The sequence below is a fragment of the Amblyomma maculatum genome, chromosome 6, assembly GCF_055883805.1.
Source record: "Amblyomma maculatum isolate TAMU_Amacu chromosome 6, ASM5588380v1, whole genome shotgun sequence".
NCBI lineage: Eukaryota > Metazoa > Arthropoda > Arachnida > Ixodida > Ixodidae > Amblyomma > Amblyomma maculatum.
Genome location: NC_139349.1, coordinates 56,469,992 through 56,495,634, shown reverse-complemented (window position 1 = coordinate 56,495,634; position 25,643 = coordinate 56,469,992). Strand labels below are relative to the sequence as shown.

General features: G+C 43.9%; 1 protein-coding gene and 1 non-coding gene across 2 annotated transcripts in view; one reads left to right on the top strand and one right to left on the bottom strand.

Moving 5' to 3' along the window:
- The window catches only part of LOC146185804 (uncharacterized), a 57,436-nt gene extending 32,174 nt beyond the window's left edge, over nt 1–25,262 (top strand). The window contains exon 4 of the mRNA XM_084606740.1: nt 23,305–25,262. Coding sequence (XP_084462866.1) covers nt 23,305–23,879 — 575 coding nt within the window. The 3' untranslated portion in view covers nt 23,880–25,262. The remainder of the gene's footprint in view (nt 1–23,304) is intronic.
- On the bottom strand, nt 6,662–6,734 carry TRNAL-CAA (transfer RNA leucine (anticodon CAA)). Its single transcript has one exon. It is a non-coding gene; the product is annotated as a tRNA-Leu (tRNA).
- Nucleotides 25,263–25,643: the final 381 nt, after the last annotated feature.

The window sequence follows — 25,643 nt, the reverse complement described above, 5'->3', positions numbered from 1 at the left end:
AACTGCCGACCAACGCTGTGCTTACAAAATCAAATGACTAGCGGTTGAAGCTTGGATGGAGGCGAAGGAGGGTAGCGTATGCATCACCCGATGCGTGGTCCTATTATCAGGCCGTTTGAAAAATTCCTGCCATGCTGTCATGACTACGTTATTCATAGCTTGAACGAGTGCATTATCGAGCTAATCCGTCGCACAGCCCAGGATCTCGGACTACGCGAGGAGAGTGGGCGATTGGAAAGAAGAAAACGCCGCCCAACCGATTAATCGCTTATAATTAGTGGCGGGATGCGCGCTGAGTCAGAGCGAATATTTTCTCCGGAGGTTTTGAAGAGATATTAGCTTCGATGTGAGGTTGCATACTATTTATGCTGGTTTAAAAATGGCCGACAGCGATTAGCCGAGGACCAACTTCACGGGTGCCCTAAGAAACGCCCAGGCAGTGGACATTCTCGGCCTATAACTATTGCTCGACTGAGTCTTAAAGTCTTTATTACTACTACTACTACTACTACTACTACTACTACTACTACTACTACTACTACTACTACTACTACTACTACTACTAATACTACTACTGTCACTACTACTACTACTACTACTACTACTACTACTACTACTACTACTACTACTACTACTACTACTGCTACTACTACTACTACTACTACTACTACAACTAATACTACAAATACTACTACTGTCACTACTACTACTACTACTACTACTACTACTACTACTACTACTACTACTACTGCCACTGCTAATAATACTACTAATACTACTACTGCCAATACTACTACTGTCATTACTACTACTATTACTACTACTACTACTGCCACTACTATTACTACTAATACTACTAATACTACTGCCACTACTAATGCTACTACCACCACAACCACCACCACCACTATTACTGCTACTACGACTACTACTACTACTACTACTACTACTACTACTACTACTACTACTACTACTACTACTACTACTACTATTACTACTACTACTACTATTATGAGAAAAAATATTCAGTAATGTTCAGTTTAAGCTTATTTCACTTGGCCGCGCTCGCATCCAGTCCTCCCAATCTGGGGTAATACGAGGATCGACATATTGTACTATCTTTAACGTGCCTCGACTCCAAACTACGTTGCACACTTCCACACTTTGTTCTGGGCTGCCCTCTTTTGCGTTAGTTAACCATGACACGACTGTATACTTGCAGTGTGATATTGAAGAAATGCATTCAAAATTGTTATTCATGTCTCTTCTTATGGGCTGTAGCTGCCCTTGTAGGCACAAATGGGAATAGCGGAGCTTTCACATCTTGCTCGCGTTACGACGTCTTTATCGGATTTGCAGTAGTATGTAGCCTTTAATAGCAATTCGTGATATTCTGATACAGTATTGCACTTGGAATAAAAAATAACTTCTTAAATGAGTCAAGTTGCGCCACTCAGTCCTAGCAATAAACGTTTGGTCCGTACCCGGTCGGAAGGAACTACAGAAACATTCTGCTGTCCCAAGTGAATTTCTGTGCAGTTTTTGATCATAAACCTGTGTAGTTACGAATATTGAATTTTGTGTAGTTACGACATAAATAACTAAAGAACTACATACAAAGTTCTGTAGAAAAAGTCTACATAATTACAGAAACGTCTGACGTTACTGCAGACCTATGGAAAATTTTGTCTTATTTGTAACACGGTTCTGTAGTTTTTTCGTCGGCATACAAAGAATGTATGAATAATAGTACTTTGGTGCCATGAAAAAGCATGAGTGCTTATATCTCATGAAATAATTTTTGTGGTTCTTCGGTTAGTGTTACAAAGTACTAATCAATGTGCCGCTTCGAATCTTTTCTTTTTTCCGCTTTTCTTCGGGTTTGGAAGGCCTGCTTTAAAGCTCTGCCTCAAAATGTTTCATCTCAGTTTATTGAGGCGCAAAATTTCCGATCAACATGGGTGCTTGTGCGCGAATATGCTTTGGGATACCAACTAATATTGTGTCGCTTAATCGCCATAATTGACGTTCGTTGTCAGACCATAGCGAACTTTATCGTACCAGCCCTTCTACCTGTTCATAAGTGCCTCTATTTCTTTTTGGCCTTTGTTTCGTAAACATCAGTCTTTATTAAACTGCAGTTGTTTGGTTTTAGTATCATTGTAGTTAGTACTATTAGACAGAGGCATTCACACATTTGACAAGTGGCATTCACACAGAATGACAGCGGAAGCGCAGTGATCTCTCTGTTGCAGGATAAAATGAATAATAGTGGTTCTTCCGCACATAAAAAAAAAAAAAAAAAAAAACACCAGCCGCAGGAAGCTGGTTGGTGCAGTCAAAAGTTACGCCGACGCTCATTTGACAGCTGCCAGCCCTCCTGTCACCAGACACTGCAGGAGCCGCTGCATGCGTTTCAGTCCCAGAGATTTCGTGCGCGCGAGTTGAAAGGCGCGATACTGACGCGGCGAAACGCCTCTCCCAGTGCGCCGCGAAAAGAAAGTGGTGTTTTGGTGTAATCGTTTTTATTTTGCCGTTTTTAAGGTGGAATAAGGACAGCTGAATTAGGAATCAATTGGTGCTAGTCGCATAGACACGCACTTGCACCGCACTTGTTGGATCTTGCGTTGCGCTGTCATTTGAACACGTCGACAGCAGGTGTAGATTGCTGTTCTCTCCTTCCCTCTTTCTCTTGCCTCATACTCTCTTGATGAGTACCGGCTGGCTGCGTATTCATTGCATCCTTCGCTTCATTAGTCAGGCTTGCGCTCAAGATTAAAAACATACTTCAGTCGGTATCTTTGGCGTTCACGTTACAGGTAATGAGCACCGTTGCGGTCTATGTCAAGACGGTGGAGCAATTTCCGGCAGAATAAGCAAGCCTAACCGCACCTGTAGCATACAACAACTCAACTCAACTCAACTATGTCAAGACGAAGAGAAGCTCGTACTGTGTTACATCTATCGCTATCACATGCCGCTTTAGTCACTGTAATGAGCACCTTTGTCGGCAACTTTCACAAGAGCTCTTAATGTGCATTAGTTAGCACCCCGCAAGTAAAGAGAATGGTAGTTAAGTAAGTCGGTAGACGCTACCAAAGCAAAAAGAAATGTATCCCAAGTGTGAAGGAAAGAAAATACTGAAATTGTAACTTTTAATTCAGTCGGTAGACGCAACCAAAGCAAAAAGAAATGTATCTTAGGTGTGAAGGAAAGAAAACACTGAAATTATAATTTGTCATACAAAAGCGTAAACGTAGAGCACGCAGAAGTATATAAAAGGAAGAAAGAAGAGTCATTAGCGATCAAAAAGGGTGTCACGCTCGACGGATGCGAATCCTTGCGCAAGGGCCATCCAATGGCAATGTAATGAAAGAAGGTTCCTTCAAACAAAAAACAAAAAACAAAAAAGGAAACAACACTGCGAGTGGTAATTACTTGTGCTGTTAGAGCTTCAGCCACTCACTGACGAGGTGGAACTAGACCCCCGTTTCAGTGAAGTAAGCGCAGCCCGTTATAGAGGCCACACTGTGATTTCACGCTTGAAGGGCTGCAGGCTTAGCTCGCCACTCAATGCATTACGTGAGAAGGCGTTGATTTGTGGTAGATTTGAGAGGCAAAAGAAAGAAAGAAAGAAAGAAAGAAAGAAAGAAAGAAAGAAAGAAAGAAAGAAAGAAAGAACGAAAGAAAGAAAGAAAGAAAGAAAGAAAGAAAGAAAGAAAGAAAGAAAGAAAGAAAGGAAAGAAAGAAAGAAAGAAAGAAAGAAAGAAAGAAAGAAAGAAAGAAAGAAAGAAAGAAAGAAAGAAAGAAAGAAAGAAAGAAAGAAAGAAAGAAAGAAAGGAGGAAACAAACAAACAAACAAACGCACTGTTCTCTTTAATAGCGTTTCTCGGGAAGATATAGCTTCGAAAGGGGCGTGCGCAATGAAGCAAGCGATAACGGGCTTTATTAAATAAGCGTGTACTTTTGTTTAAGGTAGTCCAATCCCCTCTAACCTAATAAGAGATACACCTATGTTGAATGTTGAATGAAGCATGTTTTTTAGGCCATAGTATTTAATGGCTCATGCTCGCGGATCGTGTTCGTCCGTGCGTAACGCTTTCGTTACGTGGGAGGCGGTAGCTGGCAGCTGCAATGTCCGAGCACTAACTGGACGTAGGCCTTCCTGATATTACCTTTGGCAGAAGCTGCCAACTCGGGCCTTTCCTTTTATATGGGAGGGTGATATCGCAATCAGCCTGCCAAAACCCGTGCATTGACATCATCCCTAAGCCATGCAGGGACGTTCATACGGCTCGGTTGAAGCGGGTTTTATACGTTGGCTGGGAGCTTACGCTATCGCGTCATCGCGAAGGTGGGAGTGAAAACAGAGAGAAAGAGGTGCCGTAGTGGAGGGCTTCTGAAACACCGCACTGACACGCTTGGTAAAAGAAATTCATGCACCGTGAGGAGGAGTGCAGCTCAAATTCGCCTTGGCAATTGCAGAAGCCACGTATGGTCCACCGCTTGTTGCAAACCAGCAGGCCGCTTCCAGCTGGGACGCGGAATGGTAGCTCGCGAACAGGGCAGGTCAACATGCGCCGCGCTCGCGCCTGTTCGCGACTAGCACTGCGCGTAGACGCACGGCGTTTTCACCCCGGAAATGTTTTCTGGTTCGGTATTTTCGCGATCGTCGTTGCCTGGTGTATTGTCTGCCGAGAGCCCCTTGCTAGAGAAATTTTTGCGTGTAAAGTCTTCTTCGAGACGTTTTGCATTTCCCGCATTTCTCAAAAGCGGGGCCCCGGGAATGCTGGTCAAGCGTCCGCGATTCGGCTATAAGGCGCTGCCAGCCCGGCTGGAAAGGCCCGTGAGAGACCCGTGCAAAATTCCGAGTCCTGCTTTCACCATTACTGCATCGTTCGAAGTGCGACCGACCTGCTTCCGGTAGCGTGCGCATCGCGAGCAGCGGGGGTGGTTCTATGGTCGCGTGGTTCGCGGGGTCAGCGTCGGGAAACTGAAACTATAGCAACAGTCGATCGACGCCACCGCTAGATTGCGCCTCCTCTCGCTGGAAGCCTGATGTTGATAGCGCTGAATACTAAAGAGACCGAAAATGTAAATTTGTGCTGAAATTTGCTCGGATCCGCATATAATGCGAGGTCAAAACGTGACATGATAAAATCGAAAAAAAAAAAATCCTCACATGAAACGCAAGCTATTAGGTCATTGCCGAGGGCATTAAATATCGGCACAATTATTTCAAAGAAACCTCCTCGAGACAGTACACGCAAAATATGGAACTGGGCACAAGTGTAGAACTTGGATTGTTACAAATTAGCACCAATCAAAGCCACAAGCACAAAGAAGATATAGAGGTGCTCTCAGAACTCCGATATAAACCTCGATTAGAGGGGTTGCTTTCGACAGAGTAGAACAGCCAAACAGATCGCACTCGCTGAAATAGCATGATTTCATCCCACTTTCTTTCCCTCTCCCGATTTCCACTTTACTTCGCTTGGCGCCGCTTTATCGGACAGTCGACGGTCGCCCGCTGCTGTTAACAATGTTCCTCAGTTGGGTTGTCTACGTGCGCGAAACATATGGGTAAATCCGTGTGTTAGCTCAAAACAAAACTCTTCTCAGTATGCCCAAGAAAACACTGTCCAACGTTCCTTTGCGTCTCGACATGTGTGGTTGTGTGGTGCCCTTCAAAGAGAAAGCAAGTGCCATTTGGATTACTCGCCATCGTCTGCTTTTCATCCCTTATTATCTTTATTCATTTTTTAACAGTTGAACTGCTTTCATTTCATGCTTGGCTCTATTGATCCTGTATAGCTGGCACTTCCCGTCGCACATGCTCAAAAATGGAGTCTGACATTTATCATTTTAGAAAACCGGCACGGGCAAGAGACGCCGAAAGAGCAAAACAACAGACATGTTAATTGTGCGGGATCTTCTTTTATATTAGAAACTTAGAACGTTTTTCTCACTTCTCATCGTAACAATGCATGCGATCAAAAGAGATAAGGTATGCATTGTCTGCCTCGCACATGAATTATTGCTGTTTGGTTTGGGGCTTGACAACTCTATCAAATCTTGAGAATATTTCCCCCGTTTAGAAAAGGGCTTTGCGCGTCATTACAATGCATCCTACGCTGGACGTAGTGAATCTCTTTTTGAGAGTTATCCCGTGTAAAACGTGCGTGATATTTACACATAGCGAACCCTGCAAGAATTCTATTTTAGCAGAAACATAATTCTACATCACTTGACATCGCTAATCTGCATGAAGACCTACCCGCTTAGAGTACGCGGCGCTGCTATATGTGGAAGGCTGCAACACATAAGACAAATTAGAGTAAACAAATGCTTTAGAGCAATTTACCGCGGTTAATCAATTAATGAAATTGGCATCAGTACCAAAAATATGAGCCCCTCAGATTTTAAGACTTTCTGGAGTTCATGTACTTCAGAGTGATTGTGTAGTTTTTTCTGACAGACATTGTTCTTGTCATCCCTAATGTATGCCTGAAGGAAAGAAGCCAACAGTCGGCGAGGCCAAGGAAAGCATTGGGGATTGTACTTTATGTCTTTTTTTAAATTTTTCCTTCTGTAATTACATAAAGTAGGAATGTAATCTGTCGAGGGGAAAGATAAACACAAAGTAGAAAGAAAAACAACGTGCCGATGGTGGGGACCGAACCCACGACCTCCGAATATTGCGTTCGATGCTCTTCCAACTGAGCTACATCGGCCGCTGTCCCCCCTGCTACTTTCTTGGGTATTTATGTTGTCTGTATACGAACCTTGAGAGTGTTCGCCAGCGCCGCCCTCAACCATAGCGGTGGACGTGGAACGTCCTGTGTTACCGCCAACGTCACGTAGAACGTGATCAAGAGCTAGGGCGAAAGCTGTGCTAGAACCCTCTTACGCTACCTATGGCTTCAAGACTGCCAGAACCGAGACCCCCGTAAGCTACAAGCAGATCAATTAAGGGAAAATGAGGGTACTCGTTATAATACATGAAGGAAAGAAGCCAACAGTCGGCGAGGCCAAGGAAAGCATTGGGGATTGTGCTTTTTTTTGTTTGTTTTTGTTTTTTTAAGAAAAACGTCATGAGAAGTAAAAAAAAAAAAAGAAGACAAAGTACAATCCCCAACGCTTTCCTTGGCCTCGCCGACTGTTGGCTTCTTTCCTCCATGTATTATAACGAGTACCCTCATTTCCCCTTCATTTATCTAATGTGTGCCTGTATGACTACCTTTGCAGAACAGGTTACCCGTGCTGTTCCATTACGCCTGCGTTATACCTGTGTGGGGAAGTACCACTATATGCATTTATATGTTGTGCTTTGCCGCGATTGCGCGTGTAAAGGGGGTCGAGGTCCCCTCAAGCTGCAGTATAGCAGCTTTTATCTCGGCCTCTCTGCATCGTGTAAAATGGAAATAAGCAAAAGAACAAAAGAAAGGTATACAACGGAAGGTATAGCGCGGAAAAATGGTAGGGGTAACATTAAGAGATAGGAAGCGTGCACAGTGGGTGAGAGAAATAACTCAAGTTACCGACATTCTAGTGGAAATTAAGAAGAAGAAATGGACATGGGCAGGACATGTAGTGCGAAGAGAGGATAACCGATGGTCGCTGAGGGTAACAAACTGGATTCCAAGGGAAGGAAAGCGTAGCAGGGGGCGGCAGAAAGTTAGGTGGGCGGATGAGATTAAGAAGTTCGCAGGGATCAAGTGGATGCAGGTAGCACAGAACCGGGTTAAGTGGAGAAATAGGGGAGAGGCCTTCGCCCTGCAGTGGGTATAATCAGGCTGATGATGATGATGATGATGATGATACAACGGAAGACATTGTTCCAGTTCTTGTTAGGGGGCAATCAGAATTTTTCGAACTTAGATGAAACCAAACGTCTGACAGTGATCTCCATCTACATTTTGTTTAGATTATCCTTCGAGAGAAGGAAGATCCTATTATGAAGCTTCTACTTTTCCTTTCGGCCTGCAGGGGCAGTAAAAAAATGGTGCCTTCACACTATTTTCTCCTTTAGTACCGGCGCTTAGCGGTTTTTGTCGAAAAAAGGAAGTTCCGTCAGAAGGAATTCTCAGTAGACTGGTATATGCGTATGGGAGTAAAAGCCCTTCGTATGCTACAATCACCCGTCCCCTCAAGAAGTTCAAACACGGCATTTAGACGAGCAAGACTGACTCGTGTGCAGAACGGTTCAGAAAATTGAATCGGTTTGGATGATAGAATCTCAGCGGGAGGCAACGTCATGAGGAACCGCCAGAATTTCTCATTTTGCAAGCATTGGTCGCGCTATCACCCCCTACATTTTCAATATCTTGAAGCTTTCTGCCGCACAGGTACCACGAAGCCCCTTAAAGCAAGATCAACATGGCCACGCGCATTCATCAACAGAGTTCTTGCATCTATATTAAAGTGACCTCGATGTTTTATCGCGCTTGTGATTGGAGATGAGAAGTGGTGTTTCAAGTGGGGCCGAGAAAGAGAGCACGGGAGGATGCATTCGGCTTCCTCCTCTCCAAAACATTTCCAACGGCCAAGATGAAATAAAAGAGCGATGGCGACATTTCTTCTTTCTTTTCCCGTGGCAGATGTGGGAGGTGGGGGAGAGGGCTGACTTCCTCTTCCTGCCTTGCTCCTGAAAATAGTAAGACAGGAAAACGGAAATAGTAAACCTTCAACGAAAACTGAATGAAGCCATCATGGCGAAAAGTCGAGAACTAGTAATAGGCGGCCTCCTTTTCGTTCACGACAGTGCTCTATAGTTCTCTCGTTGCCGCCGCCGCTATTTGAGAGTGCGGTTTCTAAGAGCTGAGCCATCTTTACTGTTATTTCCAAGCATGAAGAGAACAAGTTGCGAAGACCTAAACTCATTTCAATCTGTCACAAAATATTGGTCTGATAAACAGAAGTAGGTTTTCATTTTTTTTTGTCTTGGATATAAAAAGGTTTTTTGTTTTTTTTTTTTTTTTAGGAAATTAAGCCGAAGAAGATCATTAGTGAACAGGAGGTTATGTTCTGGGAAAAAAGAAATGTTTTAAAGGTCTGATAGTTTCATAAAAAGATCCAAAACTTTTCGAAACCTTCTCGTATTTCAGCGTTAATCTTCTAGTCACAAGCTCGAAAGAGAGCATTACCTCTGGATCCGCAAGAAAACGAAAATTACAAAGACTGATGCACACGTTCCGTCTCTTCAATTATATGCGACCCCTATCGAATGTAGAAACAGAGAATGCGGACATGCGGACTAAATGGCAATAGAAAGAAGATTAAAAGCACTGCCCCGCTCTGTGCTAGAAATAAACAGAGATGTCACGGCCTTCTGAGATAGCATGATACTCTGAAAAAGAAATGACAAAAAAAAAAACGACGTTTCTTATTTCATGCCCAGTGAGGTGCGCCACGTGGCTGCTTCCATCTATGAATTACCTGAACCACAACTTCTAATCAGACAACTAACGAACAACATGTTTGTTATTCGTCTCTGTCTCAGTCACTTTTATGACCGCGATGTGTTTTGCTTCAAATGCAAACAGAAGGAAATAATTTATTTTTGAAAAACCAGTTCGACGCTAGAACACCAAAAAGCCCTTTGATCCAGGCGCGCCTAAGCTGATGGCCTAGAAACAAGTCGGCTTATCAACACAGCCGCTTGTATTTTTTGCCCCACATATCTAGCTCCTTACATTTTACTCAATTTTACTTTTAATATTTTGCGCATTAGCACTTTGTCGTATGGGCTCCAGGAGAATCAAAATGCAGCAACAACGAACTATTGGTTCATTTTATTTTTGTTTGTGCAGTTTCACCTTCCAAAGTGAATCTACCTATGAGAGAACCGCAGTGGAGGGCTCCGGAGAGTTTAAACATTTGGATTCTTTAATGTACACTGACATAGCCCAGTGCATGGCCCCTGGATTTTCGCTTCCACCGAGAATAAGGTGCAGCGGCCAGGATTGAACCGATGATGTAATTAAACAGGAATATTCACTAGGGTAGTGTGCGGCCGCGCTGTCAGAGGACAGGGCTATTAAAGGGTCAAGGCAGGTGCTTCCGTCGGTACTGAATGTAAGTGGATTGAGCGATAGCGAGAACAGTGTTGATCTCTATACCTTCGTCACAGTAGCCTAAATGACGACGAGTGTAAAAGAGGGGATGAAGAATCATGGTGCTATATTTTTTCTTGTAACGAAACGGAGTCTTTTCACAAAAACGTCCGTTTCTTCACTACACGGCTCATAAAGCTGTAGGCGGTGAAGCTGATGAAGACTTTCGCTTGTTAACCCCATAAAACATTATCAATTGCCGAAGCGAACGAAAGCGCAACAGAGTGCATGACCGTTTCTTTGCACCGTGCCTTCGATACACTGCGGAGGTTGCTTTGCTACAGAAGAAATTCTTCCTTCATCTGTCCCTTCATGCTACTGAGCCTGTAGATGTTGAGTTATGGATACGGTCTCTCTTTAGGCGCTAAGGTACCTTAACTTAGTGAGAAGGCGCGTGCAGTACAGGCTGCAGTACTCCATTTTGATTAGCTCGCCTTTCACGGCTCTATCTTTCTTGTTATCAAGGCAGCCGACTGTAATTCATCAGCAGCTAGCCACCCGCTGGTAGTCCAGAGTGTCACAGCTGCTGCCTCGCAAGCGTTTGTTAGTCGTGCGTCCTGTGCTTTGTTGTCACGGGCACGTATACTCCGCATGTCGTTGGTGGCGCCATGATGGAACGGAGCGTTACACAGCCGGCGCTCATGAAGCTCCCTACCTGTGACTCCTTTTTGCCATTTTTTTTTACCTCTTCACAGCGTATTACAAGGTTCTGGTTCGCGCGTGTCGCCCGCCTCTAACAAGGAAAAAGATGATCTGTCAAAACTCGTAACATGCTTCTTCGAACTTTTTGTTGCAACGTCTGACTGGTGCGGTCCGCGGACAGACAAATATCTAGAAGATTGTACACACTTATCTATAAAACTGTCCGTCCTTCTCCTGAGCTATTGTCTACATCATCGTTGCAACGGTACATGCTGTCAGACGGCTTCCACGAAAAGGAAATACATATCACCTTTACTGCTTGCGATGGTCTGACAACCCTCGTTCTATGCATGAAAGGTCTGTATCGGCAAACGGTGAGTAGCCAAGCATTCATAGAAAATATTCGGCAGCTGGTCAAAAAGAGGGTATCCGACTATATGTGCCTGTGTGGTACATCGTCAATTGAAGCTCGAGTCTTGTTGCCGTCTATCATATAAAGCGATTTAAATTCCCCACAGTTACAACTGCCAGCATGGTGATCTATTATTATCTCAAGAAATCGATTGCTCACTTAGATTTGATCAAAACGGACCATACCCCATGCACCGTGCGCCCAGCATCTCGGAGACATTTTGCGAGCTGTGCTTCGAGCGTATAATACATTCAAAACGAAGTTATTGAAATGTCCTGGACTCAGTCACACACTCAAACAAATCTAAATGGATGCCAGAAAACCAGTCTTTTGTGTCCAAGAAACGGAAGTGAAAAAAGTAGTGCATTGCCAGAAGATGTTCAAACTAGCAACCGTTTATGGTCACCTTTCAAAATGAAAGACACCGCTCGTGACAGTATATGCGGCGCAAACCCCTCTTCCCAAACAAAATGAAAAAAAAAAAAAAAAAAAAACGTTCGACTAAAACTCCGGCTAATATATAAAATGGATGACTGCGCGATGTTTCGATGTTGCGGCCCTGAAACATGATCGTGAAGCGAGCGTAGACCACAATGAGGGAGTGAGCTAAGAATCATATGTGTTTTGGGACGCGCAATAGGCCGTGAAAGACTGCATCCAACCGACAGTCTGCAGTTTGTGTTCGGCACGACTACTAATAATATAAATGAAGCTATAGTAAGGTCATGCTTGCATGTGAAGTGTATTTTATGTTATTTTATGAGGCAAAGGAAGGGATAAGTGAATAGGTCTACTTAGGACATGTAGTAACTGCAGATCCAGACCACGAAAGAGAAATAACTAGGAGAATGAGATTGGGATGAGGCGCATTTGAGAAGTATTTGCAGATTATGACTAGTAGATTACCGGTATCGCTCAAGAGAAAAGTATACGACATTTGCATCTTATCTGTACTCACCTATGGGTCCGAACCGTGGGGGCTGACGAAAAGGGTTCTACTTAAGTTTAGGACAACGCAGAGGGCTATGAAAAGAAAATTGGTGGTGTAACGTTAAGGTGTAGGAAGCGCGCAGAGGGGGCCAGAGAAATAACTCGAGTTAATGACATTCTAGTAGAAATCCAGAAGAAACGTGCATGGGCAGGGAATGTAGTGTGGAGAGAGGACAACTGATGGTCGCTTAGGGTAACAGATTGGATACCACAAGAAGGAAAGCGTAGCAGGGGCGGCCGAAAGTTAGGTGTTCGGATGAGGTTAAGAAGCTAGCAGGGGTCAAGTGAACGCAGCTAGCACAGGGCCAGGTTAAATGAAGGAGTATGGGAGAGGCCTTCGCAATGCAGTGAGTATAGTGCGGCTGATGATGATGATGAGGCAAAGGACAGCCGTATTCTGTACGACATCAGTGCCGGTTAGAGAACCTCAGCCGGTCGAGGTTAACTCAGAGCCTACGACATCGTTCTTCCTATACGAGTGAACTTTTTTTCTCGTTCCGCTGTATCCTTCACCCCCTCCCTAAGACACTGCGGATAGCTAGCCTGTGTGGAACAGTTCTTGTACCTTTATTTATTTTAAATCGACAAAAAATAGTTGTCGTTTAGCTTTGGTTAACTCTAGTTGAATTGCGAAAGCGACGGCGGAAGCTTCTTTTGCCTGCTACATTGTTCCCCTATCACGCCCTATCAGTGTAAGGTGCTAGATTATTGGGGACACTTAAGCACATCCTTTAAGGTTATGAGGCGAGAGCGTAAGCTACCAGATCCCATATAAAGTTACGCTTCAACCAAGCCACGTGGACGTGCTTGCGTGTCGTAGGGGTAACGAGAATGCAAATGGTTCTGGCAGGCTGATTTTGATCTCACCCTCCCATATGAAAGGAGCGACCCGAGTTGGCAGCTCCTGCCCTTGGCACAGGGGTAACGTGAATTCAAATGCCATGGCAGGCAGATTTGTTTATGAGGAGACCGTAGCTACGCCTCTTCACGGCGTAGCTGCGGTCACCCGAGGTCCCGCTTTGGCTGTCGTAGTATTGCTTTCGCAATAAAAATTTGATGGATTCGTAGACTCCGCCTTAAAGGGTGTGAGGCGGCAGTCTCAATGGCTCCAGTTTGCTGGCTCCCTTTCAGATCCCCGTTCGCGTCCATTCGCACGAGTACTCACTTAATCAATAATAATTTATTTGGCCTTAATTATTCGACAGATACTCTTTTGCAGATACAGTCCCAAGACAGACCATTGTGTGCATGAACACCGAACATAACATGAAATAATATGAATCCCCCGCTGCGCGAATATGTCTGCGTGATGTATAGGAACAACGTGTTGGAAAGCTAGACTCTGACTTCAACGTCCCATCTCAAAAGCGAAGGCCGAGTTGGTAGCGCCTGCTAACACGGCCATGGCATGAGCTCCCGTGACGTCACACAATGCGAAGACCAATCAGTGCAAGGCCATGTGTCCAGCCAACTACCACCTACCAAGGCTATGTCCGGAATTTTTCGCTCACAACGCCCAGGCTGGATGTTTTGAAGAACGGTGCTTTTAACTCTGTGGCCTTATGTCGGCAGCAAAAAAAGCACGGGAGAAAGGGCTCAATTGTGGGGCCGTCGCTGCCTCGGCCACAAAGATTTACAAGTGGGGGCTCGAGGAGCGATGGTCATGACATTACTACAATGGAGCCCCTGTACACGACTAAAAGACAGTGAATATAGACACAGACCCAAGTCTCTAGCATTCCTTCTGTAGTGAGAAGAAAAAACAAAATGCAAAATTAAAAAAAAAGAAAGGAAGCAGCGTATAAGTCAGTTTCCAACATAGAGCACTTGCGCAAGAGCATTTCGAACGTAAGCCTTGCGACGAAATGCCCCTGTCTGGCCTCTTCCATCTCTCCCATACATTTGCGCTTCGTCGTCGGCTGCTGGCATCTGCCGAAAAGCAAATGCAGCTTGATGCACTTGCGCGATAGGTGCATAGAATGTCTCCCTTTTGCCCACACAGCAGAGCCACCTTTTGTCCCCAACCTCGACGTGTATCGAAGGTCTTTCCGCGTCCGCATGGAAGCGTTTGAAACGCAGCCCTCTACCCCGGCATTAGCAATTCAAATCCTTATCTCTGCCTCGTCACGATTCTATAAGCGATAGCGCCGTTGCCTCCTAGAAAGAAAAACATGACTGCATTGTTGAGAACAAAACGTCACACCAACCGCATAATGCGCGAGACGCGACCGGAGAAACTCTCCTACCGCGAAATGTGTCCCACGAAACGCATGCATACGCATTCTCGCGTTATAGTTCCGTTCAGCGTTTCAGTTGCACAGCTTTGAACGATAGCCGTGCGCTACGATGCATGCAAAAAATAAGACCGTGGGAAGGTAAAGGACTTCCTACTAAGCTGTCTGTTCGAGAAGGAGCAGCGTCAAAATGCAAAGATGCAATAAATATGCCAGATGTAGGGTTCTATAAAACCCCGCTGTCTGTATCATGCCGTACGGGGCTTAGTAACGGCGACGGTGCGTAGAACTGAGGCCAACATTCAACAATGAGGCAATGCCTTGCGTAAAGAGGTTCGGAGATTTCTTTGTTTTTGACTCTTGGCACTTTCCGACAACAAAGCGCACTCTCGCATTCACTTCGACTTAAGGTTAAGGCTTCTGCTGTCTCCGTTTTCCTTTCTCTTCACTGTCTTGAAGAAAATTTTCTTTGCTAAGCGAGTGGCCTGACCTTATGCTACGGTTTGAGCCCGTGGCAGAAGGTACGAGGGAAGCAGCCCGAAAGTCAACGCAATCTGCGTTCTTCTTAGTCCCTACACAGTTTCTGCCTTGTATCCTTCACTTTTCTGGGTTTTTTTTCCATCTGTGCTGCAGGGTAAAAGTGTCTTTTTTAACAGTTTGTGCCGCAGTGAATGCTATCACCCCAATTACTTTCCACATGTTACTTCAGTTTAGCGAAAATTGAGGCACTATAGGCTCGAAATGGACTCTAACTTTTCGACGTCAAAGATCTGAAACCTCATAAAGTGATAAAGCTTTGTACACAGTATACTAAAATAAATAACGTATATATAGACAAATGTTCTTATATCTGGTAGGAAGGAAGCGTTGAAGTCAGAAAGTCAGGTGGGGGGCAGAGGATAGTAGCAAGTTTACGGAGACAGTGAGGTCGTATCTTGAAAGGGTATACGATGATATGCGACGTAGGCAAAACACTTGTCCTACTGCGAGTGCAAATAGGCCTGTAATGCTGGTATATTATAAGACGAGGGCTGTCTTGAAAAGCCACCGTAACCTGCAAAAATGTAGAATCTTATCTGCTAAGGCATGACCTGGCCTTCGACGCAGGACGCAGTAATGAGATACTGGCTCATATCAGTAACTCGACTTTGTCTATTTACCTCATTTTCTGGGAAACGCGACCGAATGGTCAGGAGTCGAGCCTGAGACCGATTCTCATCTGCAGAATACAATAACATTCGCACGAGCTAACAAGTTGATGAACACGTTACTGCCTCTCTTATTTATTGGACAAATCAATCATGGAAGGATCACGAATGAAGGAACATATATGATCAGCGAAAAAGCGGTGTTAGCACGACTAGAGAAATATGTATATTTTAATGATAGCAGGAAGATGTCTACGTGGTATGTGGACGGCCAGATAAAAGGATCTAGTTATCGATCTTCCCTGCATCCAACAATTTCCCCTGCAATGAAAACACAGGAACAGGTGGGCGTGGTTCCTGCTTACTCTGTTTTGATTAGTTTACCTTTCGCGTTTATCCTCACTCCTTGTTCTTTCTGTCGCCCCCGCCCGCGTCTTTCAGCCAAGTGGCCACGGCTTGCGAAAACCTGAACGCTGGATGCAGTTTTTGCATTCAGCTTGTGGAGACACGAGAACTTTATTCAGGCGTAGCGGCGATACAGTAAACTAATATTTCGCAAAACGGAACGGCTGGCTGGACGGTGCCTAACGCATACACATCGCGCCAGAGAGAAAGAAGCCGTTACTCCTGAAAAGAAACTCAAGCGAAAATATGGGCTGTCCTCCGCAACGCAGCTATGTATTCTCATACACGAGGACAGTTCGCGCTTCAAGCGTAGTCGACTTAGCTTCGAAAGACGCCGGAGCAACAGAAACGAAAGAAGCACACAACGCTGACCACAATGTGCGGCCGTAACCAGCCATGCCAAGCCTCGGCAGAATGTGAGGCGCCGCGACGAGATGACACGAAGATCCTGTTTCTGTCGCTGCTCCATCGGCGCGTCCTTTTGCTCGGAGGCTTTTATGCTCGCATGCCTGTGCAGCGCACTTGGGCCGAAAGAAAATTTTTTTCCGGCTGGAGTGCTCTGGCTTCCGCAAGAGGGCCTCAAAGAAAGTGCATCGGTACACACGCCACGTCCGGCACTTCAGACGTTTTAAAAGGAGAACACGTGGTTCGGAAGCGTGGGGAGTAGCGTCTTCAGGGGGGGCAAAAATATGAAATATGGCTTCTTTGATGGATCACTGAATATGTTCATTTTGGTGCCTCTACACGCCAAGCCTCCCCAATTACAGTCAAGTTTCGCTCCGCTCCTACCTCGGCATGAAATGCATGGAAGCATGGATCAAGCCCGTCGACCACGTTGCTTCGAGAGCTTGCAGAACGTTGAATTTTTTTAGACGGAATTTTGAACGGGCACATTTCAAAGTTAGAGGGCTTTTATATTTCACTTATGTTAGGCCACTATTGGAGTATGCCAGTGTTGGTTCCCGTCTGCGAACTTTAAATTTGACTGACGTTTTGAAATGTGTACAGAACTGTTCTGCTCGATTTGTTGTCCAGAATTATGACTGCAACAGTAGTAATACGAACATTAAATTAACGCTCGGGTGAGTGCTTTTTTTGGCACGAAGAGCAAACTGGATTAAAAATGCTAGCAAAATTTATCACGGAAAAATAAACAAACATTTTTTTTTTGCTTTCGCCGCATTTCCAGTCAAATTGACTTGATCACGGATAGAAAATTAGAGAAATGAAATGCGAAACTAACAATTATCAAAGCATTTTTTTTCAGTAATTCACTAGTGAAATCGGCTACCTCAACAGATCAAGTGCAGGTCTGAGTCTATGTTCCGCACCTTGTTATGTAGCATGTGTATCAGTATGTATTGGTCCCCATTGGTCCACATTCAGTATTCGACTTTCACGACCCAGTGGTACTTCTTTTCTTGTGCAGGCGTGCGTGCGTGCATGCGTGCGTGCGCGCGTGTGTGTGTGTGTGTGCGTGTGCGTGCGTGTGTGTGTGTGTGTGCGTGTGCGTGTGTGCGTGTGCGTGCGTGCGTGCGTGCGTGCGTGTGTGTGTGTGTGTGTGTGTGTGTGTGTGTGTGTGTGTGTGTGTGTGTGTGTGTGTGTGTGTGTGTGTGTGTGTGTGTGTGTGTGTGTGTGTGTGTGTGTGTGTGTTTTTGTGTGTGTGTGTGTGTTTATTTTGCATCCTTCTGCAATAATGCTTACGGTCGCTGTAGGTATTTAAATTAAAAATACATTTTACTTCATACAAATCAAGAATTTAGTGGGCTAGTTTTGTGCGATGATCAATACCGTCACATTGGTTTTTCTGCCCACAAAAAGATTAATGTTGACTTAGCCACTCGAATTTGTCTGGCATGACATGCCAAATGCTATTGGAATTATGAGATACGCCTTTTAACCAATCTGTCAAGAAATGTATTGCGAAGTAAAGCAGTTGTTGCGTAAAGCTTAGACTTTCGCGCAAATTATGTTTCTTCGAATTTGTAAAGTTTGCTATGTCACTTGTTATCTTCACCGGTTGTGCCGACTAACCGATGGCCCTTGTGCGCTCTCATCACTTCGGGAGCCTCGTCCGTGTACATCCCATTTGTAACCATTTCTAACTATGTAGCAGATAGCCTAGAGCTTAAGCCCACATACATACATACATACATACATACATACATACATACATACATACATACATACATACATACATACATACATACATACATACATACATACATACATACATACATACATACATACATACATACATACATACATACATACATACATACATACATACATACATACATACATACATACATACATACATACATACATACATACATACATACATACATACATACATACATACATACATACATACATACATACATACATACATACATACATACATACATACATACATACATATGCATGCATTATATATCACGAACAGGGAATTGCAGCTGATTATTAAATGTAAAAATGAATCATCGTGGATTTATCGTGGATTTATTTTAACGTATCGATCGGAGACCGATATTTGTTAAGAATGAACGTGCAGGAGGTTACACATCTCTTTTCAAAAACAACTTTCGCAGAGAGGAGGGTAAGAGGACTAGGAAACAGGCGAGGCAGAGATTTTACCAGCCCCGGCATGCACAAAACGAACACCAACGCACAGGAAAGGGGATAGAGTGGGGAGGCGCGGAGCGCCCATTCATGCGTAGAGAGAGAAACCAAACCAAGAAGGAAAAGCAGGAGGGGGGGGGGGGGAAGAAAACGGGAAAACAAAAACAAAAACAAGAGCTATAATCGTTCGTTACCAGGATAGCTTCAGTCGGGGTAAAAATGCCGCGTTAACGTTGGAATATGAGTAAGATGAAAAAGGTGCAGAGGTCCATGAAAATAATGCTGGGGCTGGAAAAGAAAGAGAAAGTTTTGCTGAAGAGAAGTCTGTATTACAACCAAATCAATTTTAAACGCGTTCACTCAAGAATGCCAAATATATGTCTTATAAGGAGCAGGGAACAAAAGCTGTGTACTTTTGCAATCTGAACTCGGTTCAAGTTTCTGCAAGAAAGGGCTGAATACTTCTGGAACTGAGTTACCCGCGTTAGAAGCAGGAAGGGCTTAGTCTGCGGAAGCGTGCTTTATGGATCAAATAAAGCTCAATGAAACCGGTTAAACGTTTGGTAAAATAGTGAATCAATCAAGCGAGTGAACCGCACTCTGCGGAGAAAATTTAATTTGGCAAGGGTTTCAGCATCACACTACTTATGTTGGTTCCAGTATAATTCCTCGGGACCGCATTCGGTACGTTTGTGTCACGGATATTTTTTTTTTTTCTTCCCTTAAAACTCAGCCGATTTTTCCATGCAATATTAGGTTAGCACGTCTCGCGGAACCTGTGTGTGTGTACGTTTCAAATTCAATTACGCGCGGCAATATTTTACTTTCCTTACATCGCTTTAGGAGGTGCGTTTTCTATTTGTTGCAATATATTTATTTATTTCATACTGCAGATCAATGTACAGATTTAAGCAGGACAAATACACAAGTAGATATACAATTACAAAGGCACAAAGTAAAATGAGCAAAATAAACAAAATAAAACATGCAGCATGACTGTGTGCTGTCAGTCATTGTGCCGGAAGATTCCACTCTGCTATGGTACGTGGGAAAAAGCAAAATTTTAATGTGTCAGTTCGAGCGAAGTATGGAGTAAGGGCACTAGGATGATAATGACGTGTAGGGCGTGTAGTTAAAAAAGAATACGCAGGATGCAGGATCAAGCGCCAACTTGTTATTTATGAGCAGGGAAAGGAATTTTCGGCGGATACTTTTTTTTCTTCTGGTCTCAAGGGGTTGGATATTGTTCACATTCATTAGCGCAGATGGGGAATCAATTAAACGGCGAAAACTTGGAATAAATAAATCTTGCGACTTTTCTGTGAATTCTTTTAAAGTTTTTTAACATCGGTTTTAGTATAAGGATCCCACACCACGCATGCATACTCGAGATTAGGCCTGATTAATGAATTATAGGCGCGTTTTTAAATTCAGCTGCAGCTTTCGAAACTTTGTTTCGCAGAAAGCATAGCTTGCGAAATGCGGATGAGCAGATATTTGTAACATGTGAATTCCAGGACAGGTTGTTAGTTAATGTTACATCTAGGTATTTAAAACTGGATTCTTCATGAAATGGTGATTTCCAAAGGCGATACTTGTGAAGAAATTATTTTTTTTTTTACGTATCACACGCAGGAAGTTTATTTTTTCTTTATTTATGACCATGCCCCATTCCTGGCACCATGCGAGGACGTTAGAGAAATCTCAAGATCATTTTGGTGATTAGAACATCTAATATCCCGGTACAGCACGTGTCGCATTTTTACACCATGTTACCTTCGCGAAAATTTAAACGTGAACGAGCGGAAGTAAATCAATTGTGTAAAAAATTTCGTGCAATTATTTTACTCCAGTGGTCTAAACGAAAATGACCATGGATTTCACAATGACAGCTATTGACTGATAACACATTCTTTAAATCTTCGTCTTAAGTGTAGACGGGAAGCGCTGTTAAACCGGCCTTTTCATACCGTGAATACTTTTATAATTATTTCTTGTTTGAGTTGGCTTTTGGGAAAACAAATTTATAATGTCTGTGTTTCGCACACCCGTGCTTTCCAAGCGCAGACAAACGAGCAGTGCCGGAAAGTGACATTAATAGCTACAGCCATGGGTATACTCCAATGACGACATGGCTAGCGCTGATGAGCACACCACCTCATTTTTTTAAATATACATATTGGCTGCAGTCAGGACAACTTTGAACACTGCTGGATTCAGAATCCGAACAGTTGTTTGAAATTTGATCATTCAGTCTAGGGACGACGATGAGGCAAATTCCGTGCCGGAAATAGGAGACGTCGTGCAGAAGTGAGATAGGTAAGGTACCGGATATCAGCAGACATTTTTGTGGAATCCCGAAGGTAGCTTCGCACTTGGCCTGGTATAAGCGAGCACAGCGAGCAAAGCATGTCCGACTTCCCAGGCGTGCAGGAGTACCGCCCGGTAGCCCGAACGAAGTCGATCCAGGCGGTTCTTGGGGCATCGCTAGTACAAAGGCCGGCGCCTGAGCAACCGCCTAGATGTCTTCAAGACTAGAGCGTGATGACACGTTCAATATCGCCCTTGCAGTTTTCCAGCAATCTTCACTCCAACTGAAGACTCGTCCAGACCGGCCTTCCTCATGATGCACTCAGCATATATGTTAAATTGGCAGGTCGACAGTATTCAGCCTTGTCTCACTCCTTTCTCGATCGGGAACCAATCAGTAAGACCATGCTCAGTTCTGACTGTGACCTCTTGTCCTTCATACAGGTTCCTGAGCAGACAGTTGAGATGAATTGGAACTCCCATCTCTTGGAGAGCTTGCCACAATCTGTTGTGATCTACGCAATTAAACGCTTTCGCATAATCAATAAAGCAGAAGTAGATTTTGGCAGTACTATAAATTAAAACCAGTGACAAAAATACCAGATCACAAAAAGCTCAACCTTTACCGAATCGTCTAATGGCCCGTCGATGTAATGCTATATCTTTCGGCGAATATTGAAATAGTTAAATCTGAAACAAAATTGAATCCCTTTCGACGACACTGAAACAGCACTGTGCTGGCACATTCTGATCACGAGAAGTGAAGATTAAATCAAGAAGCATCTGCGCGAAGTGCCTTTGAAATTTGATATATTGCCTATGTTGATGAAATTTCATTTCCTGTCCTATTCAATAAGAACTGGCATTGTGGACGCTTTATCTTCCACAACATATGTGCGTCCTGAATCTCGCTGTGTTTTTCTTATTTATTTTTTTTTTCTTTCTACAGAAAGGGGCAGCCAAGACAAAAGGCTGAAAACCGACTAGGCCTCGGCACCCAAGTACAGTTTGACAGAACAGTGAAATAATGCATTGTCAATCTAAGCATACACAGCCGAACACAATATTAAACGCGTATTCCACAAAAGTCTTGTTACACACGCGAGAACCTCAGGAGCACAAAAAGTGCACAGCGAAAACAAAAATGAACCGAGGTGCAAACATATACAATAAAATCATAACTGGCCAACCAGTCAAGAGCTGCTAACATTGGCGATTTAGTCAATCGCCTCAACCAAGAAAATTGAACCAACGTGTTAAGATCAAGATACATCCACAGAAAGCTTGAAATATTGGAGTGGGGAAAACTCAATATTATTTGCAATGAGGTATGCTTCAAAGTTACGTTTGAATGTAATGCTGATAACGAAGAAGTCATCAATGAGATTGTGCCTGTTGAGAACAGTGGGAACCTGATAGGTTAGTGTTTGTTTGCCATTGTCTGTTCGAACTTTGGGGGTAAGTGTTTGTCGGTTCGAAGTTCGTATCTCACTGAATTACGATCTGGCATTGATTTATGCAGCCTGTGCCGGTGTATGCGTTGTAGCAAGCGAAAGTAATAAATCTGATCGGCTTTTAGCGTACTATGCAAAGAAATAACTCTGCAGTTCACAAATGTTGCGGTCAACCATAATACCTTTCAGTCGCTCTCAGGACCCTGTTTTGAACGACCACTACTCTTTCAAGATTTCAGTGGGTTATCGTGCCGCAAATGAGGATGTATAACGTGAGCCGCGAATATAACAACGCATAGTATACTAAATGCTTGACACACACCGATACTAAACCAGCGATCTTGTACAGGCAATCGCCAACTTTGCTGATGCCATCAGCTAGTTCGGAAATGTGAGTGTTCAATGAGCGATTTTCATGAAACCAAACAACGAGGTATTTATGGTTATTGACTTATTTTAGTTGCGTTGTTGTGTTCGCTCGTATCTCACATTTAAGAGATTACGATCGACAATATTAATTGGTCGGAATATATTATAATTCGTTTTAGAAACATTTAAGTTAATTACCTTAGCCGGTAGCTAGAATTGCAACTTTTCAAGATAACTTTTTTTTAGAGCAGGCAAGGAAAGGGCTGTAAAGACGCATTGGTGTCGTCAGCATACATTGCTATGTCAAGTGATTCAGGTATCTGAGAGAAGTCATTAATGTATGTCATGAACACAACGGGTCCTAATATACATCCCTAAGGGACATCCTGCGTAATAAAGCAGATTATAAAACCTGGTCTCTCAATTATGATGAGAAGAAGCGCTTGTTGTCTCATCCAGACGATTTCTTCCCAGAGAAAATTTTTGATTACGGATACTTTTGTTAGGAGGTTTTAGCTCAATCATTAGTTTCGAACAACAGGAGATAGACATTGCCAATTGCACAAAAAGTGTTCTTTCACTCTTTATTCTTCTCCTTCGCAGGTAACAGGTTCAAATGCGACTGCCAGCTGGCCTGGATACTTCAGCTGGAAAACGTCACTCGTAACGCCAAGTTCAGGCGGGAGCTGCGCCACGTGAAGTGCGACTTTCAAAAAGCCACAGATGCAACCGAAAACAACGCCGGCAGCAAAGTAGTCCGGCTGACTCTAGAACAGCTAGGGTGCGCTGATGACTACAAGCTACCGGCGATTGGCGAGCGACGCCTAATGACGACTACTACTGCCACTCCTACTCCTCCCGACTCTTCGTTACCGCCACAGAGTGGTGACGATGATGACTACGGGTACGATGACGACGAACTTGGTGCTGCCGCCGATGATAAGGTTTACTCCAACCCCACCGAACATGGCGGTTACGGGGAAGAAGCGACGTCTACAAAGAACGACGTGGACCCAATCTTGAGCCAGCGGAAGGCTATCGACCGTGAAACGTCCGCCTCTTCGACTAGGCTTCATCGGGACTCCGCACTTTCCAAAGGCGTGCAGCATGCGGTAGCGTCTAGTATTGTGTCGCTTTTGGGGGTGTTGTGGGCATCGACGTGTAGTTTCTACAGGTGATTAGGTCGAATGTATGCCGTGAAGTGATGATCTTTCGTCCTGCGTGCCCAGTAAAAAATCTAAAGTAGAAAGCGAACACTTGGGACGCACATCGTAGGCCACAGCCTTATTCGCGAGTAGCTAATTTTTGGCATTGCTTCCTTCCCCATCCCTTAATATCGTCATTGATAAACAATGTGGGTTGAAAAAGAAAATACTTTTCCCTGCTTGTTTCCGGAAGTTATTTGTGTGGTGGCGTATTTCGACTTTAGATTCTTAAACTGACTCTTAGCGTTCTAATAATTCAGAGCTCGTCAGATAACGAGACATACCTAATTTAGTTGCAGCTATTGCACACATCAAGATAAGAAATTCATCGACTTATAGGTCTAATCGATGTGCTATCCAGGAACGAGGCATTTTCATGTTTTAACGCCCCTAGTAACCTGCATTTACTGGAACACACATTTGTTAGCCATTAGAAACTACGGCAAATAGGCCAAAAGCAGCTTCAGAAGAGACCTTCAAAATATGATCGGCCCCATATCTACCTAATTCTTTGCCAAAAGGCGATGTGGCATTACAGTATGCTGCCATAGTTGAGGCTGTGCCACAACAAGCGCTATCTCCGTTTTAGGTAATCGCAGTGGGTCCTGGCCTTGAAACACTTGTAGGCCTTGAAACACTTGTATACTGCCATAGTTTCGTCACTGTCTAAAAACGCGCTATCTCCGTTTTAGGCAATCGCAAAGGACCTTAGGAGTAAGCATTGCAGCACTTTGCAGGCCTCTGATGGCAGATATTTTCGCTTTAACTTTTGAACGTAGTTCTGTAGACGTTGAACGGATACGCAGCTGGTCTGTGTGCCATCCGGGTAAATATCTGAGAAATATGAAACACGTGCGTATACATTCTGGGTGCGGAGACCGTCTTTTCTTCTGAACCTGTTTCCAAGTTTAGCGCTCATAGGTTCTGTGCAAAGTTGCAAAGTCATTGACGTCTTTTTAGAGATTTAGGGGCCTACATCCAGAGCAAAGAAGGAAATATTGGTTTGCAGGATATGTATTTATTTTTCAGGGGTTCAGCTTTGTCATGAGATTTGACGTTGGATATCATGGACCACTGAGTGATTCAACTATTCGATAGATGAGTTCGTAAGCATACAATTCCTGCCGAAACTTACTATCCGTTTACTAGGCACAAAAAATGAGGAGTATGTTGCATAAACGTAGTGTTGTGACGTGGATATTTTAGGAGGTAATAGGCCGGGCAGTCTCATGGTGAAATGACAACAGCACGTGCTGAGGTGATTTGAATGAAAACACACCGGTTGTGTTTGAAAACAAAAAGCAACTGCTGCATATGTGATGTCGTGTGTTTACAATAAACATGAGTGAGAACGTTTTCTTTGCGTGTGTGCTTTGACTTGTGGAACATGTAGCCGTTGCAATACTTGTGCTGGGATGTGTGTTATAAGACAAAAATATGCGACAACTTTGGAACCTAGCAAGCAGCGAGCAATGTGTACTGCTTCCAAGAACACGATAAGATAACCTGTACCTATTGACGAGTATAGTAAGCTCGAAGAGAGCAAAATAATCCCACACACAATACCTAAGAAGTGCCTCTACTATCCTGAAACGGGGTTCCATTTCACTACTGCTTCTTCTTCTTCCTCTTCCTATTTTTGCGCACGTGACACTATAATTACGAATGTTCCCCAATATTTTAAACCTAGTCGCTGAGCCCATACCTGGCTTGAAGGAATGCTGGAAGGAATATTGG